Source organism: Pangasianodon hypophthalmus, chromosome 29, assembly GCF_027358585.1.
Source record: "Pangasianodon hypophthalmus isolate fPanHyp1 chromosome 29, fPanHyp1.pri, whole genome shotgun sequence".
Taxonomy (NCBI): domain Eukaryota; kingdom Metazoa; phylum Chordata; class Actinopteri; order Siluriformes; family Pangasiidae; genus Pangasianodon; species Pangasianodon hypophthalmus.
Window position 1 is genome coordinate 1,729,226 of NC_069738.1, and position 5,000 is coordinate 1,734,225.

At 39.4% G+C, this 5,000-nt stretch overlaps 1 protein-coding gene across 3 annotated transcripts in view; it reads left to right on the forward strand.

Moving 5' to 3' along the window:
• ep300b (E1A binding protein p300 b) overlaps positions 1–5,000 on the forward strand; it is a 36,982-nt gene that overhangs the window by 16,511 nt on the left and 15,471 nt on the right. For all 3 annotated transcript variants that reach the window (XM_053231237.1, XM_034301476.2, XM_034301475.2), the window contains 5 exons: positions 301–350; positions 715–819; positions 1,085–1,435; positions 3,313–3,534; positions 3,626–3,797. In XM_053231237.1, coding sequence (XP_053087212.1) covers positions 301–350; positions 715–819; positions 1,085–1,435; positions 3,313–3,534; positions 3,626–3,797 — 900 coding nt within the window. The remainder of the gene's footprint in view (positions 1–300; positions 351–714; positions 820–1,084; positions 1,436–3,312; positions 3,535–3,625; positions 3,798–5,000) is intronic.

Consider the following 5,000-nt stretch of genomic DNA (forward strand, 5'->3'; position numbering starts at 1 on the left):
GTTGCTATCAGAGACCAGCAGATGGCGCCATGTTAATTTCTCTAGAGCACCTCTCTGAGCTTGTTCATGTAAATCAATAAATAGTTTTTTTTTTTAATATTAATAATTAATAGTTTAATAATTGATCAGTGTTAATTGATTGTAAGAGCCTAAACCAAGGAATTAGAGGCAAACAAACAAAAAAAAAATGAAAACGTTGCATGCTCTGTTAAACTGTTATTTGCAGCTGTGATTGTATTCTTGTTCAGCGTAAATATAGCTATACCTCTGTAACTCCGCCCCCTTTTTCCACCTGCACAGGTATGAATCAGTTCGGTCCGATGGGAGCACAGCCACAGCACATGAACCAGGTGACCTGATGTTTTTTTCTGATAGTGGGAAAATGATAAAGTGAAGATATAGCGGCATTAGAGCCGATACAATGTAATTAAAGCTGCCGTAAGCAACTTTTGTGAAAAGGTCCGCTTCCTTAAAGAAGTGATTTCTGATTGGATAAGATGGTCTGGACGTTTTAAACAATGTTTGAAACAGTGTGATCTACTTTTTAAAGAGTAAAAAGGGGATAAAAAAAAAACCCATGTTGTTGCTGCAGTGTTTAAATCAGGAAGCTGTAAGCAGATATAGTTTTACTGAAAACCGCCATTTTGGATTGTAGCATCATCAAACCATGACTTGATTCTGATGTTAATTCTTTACCGTGTGTGTGTTTATTAGCTGGGCATGCAGGGAGTACCTCGAATGGCGCAGCCCAACATGGCTCAGCTGCAAAACCAGTTCACCCAGAACCAGTTCCCGTTAGCCGGTTCCGGCCCGGTCCAGGTGAGAGGTCGCTTGTGCAGCATCACAGCATGTCTGTAACATTGCTGCATTCCGGTGCATCATGTGGCATCAAGTCCACGAGCAGATTCTGCCATGACGGTCCATGTTTGTGCTATTTAAAGTCGAAATTCACTCTACTCGTACCAAGTTTACGAGTCGTGACACAACGTCTGCGTTTCTCGATATGGCGGAACGTATAAAAGTTTACATTTTAGCGGTCGATGTAATCTAAGCCGTGATTTTTTTAATCCTCTCTCGTATTCAGATGTCTAATCCGCCACTGCTCAATAGTCCAGCTGTTCAGACTCCACCCACAAGTTCTACATCCAACCTTCCACCCGCTTCACAACTCCAGACTCCGCCCATTCACCAGACCACACCCTCACCAGCTGCGAGACGCACGCCCACCCCTCGTCAGACACCGCCCCCTTTGCCTGGCAGTCAAACACCACAGCCACATACGCCCAACTCGGCCATCATGGCCCCTCTCACCCCACAGCAGCAGCAGCACCTGGACAGAGCCAGTCAGATGCAGATGCAGGGAGGTGGAGCCTCTGAAGCGTTGTCTGTGCCTTCCCAGGATGCTCTGGGGCCAAACACTCAGGCACAGTCTTCGGTGAGTTACACTACTCTTTGGCTCGGTGTGTATCTCAAACACACTTTTATTGGATTATTTCTATGTATGTTTTATTAGCTGATCTGTCAGTGTCTAACGGTTTTATTAGCTGATCTTTGGTTTTATTAGCTGATCTGTGAGTATCTAACGGTTTTATTAGCTGATCTGTGTGTATCTAACGGTTTTATTAGCTGATCTGTGAGTATCTAACGGTTTTATTAGCTGATCTGTGTGTATCTAACGGTTTTATTGGCTGATCTGTGAGTATCTAACGGTTTTATTAGCTGATCTGTGTGTATCTAACGGTTTTATTAGCTGATCTGTGAGTATCTAACGGTTTTATTAGCTGATCTTTTGTTTTATTGGCTGATCTGTGTGTATCTAACGGTTTTATTAGCTGATCTTTTGTTTTATTAGCTGATCTGTGTGTATCTAACGGTTTTATTAGCTGATCTGTGTGTATCTAACGGTTTTATTAGCTGATCTGTGAGTATCTAACGGTTTTATTAGCTGATCTGTGTGTATCTAACGGTTTTATTGGCTGATCTGTGAGTATCTAACGGTTTTATTGGCTGATCTGTGTGTATCTAACGGTTTTATTAGCTGATCTTTGGTTTTATTGGCTGATCTGTGTGTATTTAACGGTTTTATTAGCTGATCTTTGGTTTTATTGGCTGATCTGTGTGTATCTAACGGTTTTATTATCTGATCTTTGGTTTTATTAGCTGTTCTTTGTGTATCTAACGGTTTTATTGGCTGATCTTTGGTTTTATTAGCTGATCTTTGTGTATCTAACAGTTTTATTAGCTGATCTTTGGTTTTATTGGCTGATCTTTGTGTATCTAACGGTTTTATTAGCTGATCTTTGGTTTTATTAGCTGATCTTTGTGTATCTAACGGTTTTATTAGCTGATCTTTGGTTTTATTAGCTGTTCTTTGTGTATCTAACGGTTTTATTAGCTGATCTTTGGTTTTATTAGCTGTTCTTTGTGTATCTAACGGTTTTATTGGCTGATCTTTGGTTTTATTAGCTGTTCTTTGTGTATCTAACGGTTTTATTAGCTGATCTTTGGTTTTATTAGCTGATCTTTGTGTATCTAATGGTTTTATTAGCTGATCTTTGGTTTTATTAGTTGATCTTTGTGTATCTAACAGTTTTATTAGCTGATCTTTGGTTTTATTAGCTGATCTGTGTGTATCTAACAGTTTTATTAGCTGATCTTTGGTTTTATTAGCTGATCTTTGTGTATCTAATGGTTTTATTAGCTGATCTTTGGTTTTATTGGCTGTTCTTTGTGTATCTAACGGTTTTATTAGCTGATCTTTGGTTTTATTAGCTGTTCTTTGTGTATCTAACGGTTTTATTGGCTGATCTTTGGTTTTATTAGCTGTTCTTTGTGTATCTAACGGTTTTATTAGCTGATCTTTGGTTTTATTAGCTGATCTTTGTGTATCTAATGGTTTTATTAGCTGATCTTTGGTTTTATTAGTTGATCTGTGTGTATCTAACAGTTTTATTAGCTGATCTTTGGTTTTATTAGCTGATCTTTGTGTATCTAATGGTTTTATTAGCTGATCTTTGGTTTTATTGGCTGATCTTTGTGTATCTTAACAGTTTTATTGGCTGATCAGTGTGTACTAGTTGCTATTTTAGCATATTGCTTTGATCTCCATATATGTCTGGTGTAACCTTTATCTTTTTTTTTTTTCTTTTTTTTTTGCACATCTCTCCCTTTACATTACTCTCCTTCCTCTCTATCTTCTAATCTCTGTCTCTCTGTATTTGTCTTTCTCTCTTTGCACATTTTTGCGTACGTGTATGGGACTTTTCCCTCATCGGCTGATCTGTAACTGATCCTTTCCTGTCCTTTTTCCAGCCGTCTCAAAAGTTGTCCATGATGACGGACGGTCCGACGTTGACCCCGGCCTCAGCGGGCTCCGTGGACCACGAGATGAACTCCGCCCCTGAAACTGACCTCAAAATGGAGGTCAAAAAGCAGGAACAAGAAGAAGAAGAGGAGGAGGAGACCCAGGAGGAAGAGGCAAAAATTAAGATGGAAGCTGTGCAGGAGGAGGTGAAGACCGAGGAGAAACCGGAGGTCAGAGAGACGTGAGATTAGATGTAAATGCATCATGGTACGTATTTCTTGTGGTTACTTTGTAAACGCTCTCTTCCTATTGGTGGTGTAGATTAAGAAGGAGGAGCCAGAGCCTGACTCGTGTAAGGCGGAGCCGATGGAGGCGTCGACAGAGGAGGCGGGAGAAGACAAGAAGCCTGAGATAAAGTGTGAACCCAAAGAAGAAAAAGAGGGAAAGGAGACGACAAATGATTCGTCCACCAACACAGAGAGCAAGAAGAAGAGTAGGCACACACACACACACACCCACACACACACACACACCTTACACACCATGCCTCTCAAAGCATTTATTTTTATTATTTCACATAACATACAGTTCTGTGCAAAAGTCTTAGGCACATGCAAAGAAATGCTGTAGAGCAAAGACGCCTTCAAAAATAATTAAATTAAATGTTTCTATATTTAAAAAAAAAATCCTATAAAGAGCAGTAAACAGTAATAAATGAAACAAAGTCAGTATTTAATGTGACGATCCTTCACTTTAAATAAATAAAGCAGTATCTGAGGTGCAGTGTGTGCAGTTTTATAAGGAAATGAGCTGGAAGTGTTACTGAGCATCTTGCAGAAGCAGCCACAGTTCTTCTGGAGACTTTGACTGTCGACTCGCTTCTTATTTCTGCAGCGAAACCCAGCAGCCTTCATTATGTTTTTATCTGAAAAGTGGTCTCTTATGGAATCTGCTGCTTTCTTTACTGACATCCAAACATTTTTCTGTAACGTTTCATTCTGTGCTGGAAAACTAATGTTTGGAATCTAAAATGTTTTTGTACTGAATCAATAATGTAGAAGTCAGAAAATAAACATCTATAACAAAGATTATACTAAAAAAAAAAAAAAAAAAACAAACAAAAAACCCCTAGGGTGCCAAGACTTTTGCACAGTACTGTGTGTGAAGCAATAAATCCCGAGCTGTTGAGAGTATGTGAGTTAAGCTGGAGAAGGTGGTTTCGTGTTAGTGCAGGTCTCCCAGACGTCATGTCTGAGGAATTTAGATTATAAATGAGTACTATAAGGTCCACTGGCAAGAATCGTTTTAATTTCCATTATCAAAAAGTAAAAAAAAACACAGCGTTGCAATTGTAATCGTTCCTCACTTCCACTGATCATCACCGCAAAACCCGGATTAACTTTACTGCTCCGACTGGCTCCGCCCACTTTGCTTTGCTAACACTTGCTCCATGGCGAGCCGCAGGATGACGTATTTTTGAATGACTCGGAATTTCACATCCACGTTTGGTTCTTACGCGTTTTGTTCATCAAGATAATCTTCACAAGTTAACTTTATGAATTTTGAAGCCTAAATATCATCAGCAGAAGTAAAAAGCTAAAGTTAGGCTATAAACGAGCTACAAAACGGTCACATGACTTCAGCGTCACCACCATTAAGCTTCCGAAAACTCTTTCACGCTTTATTTTAAAAAACA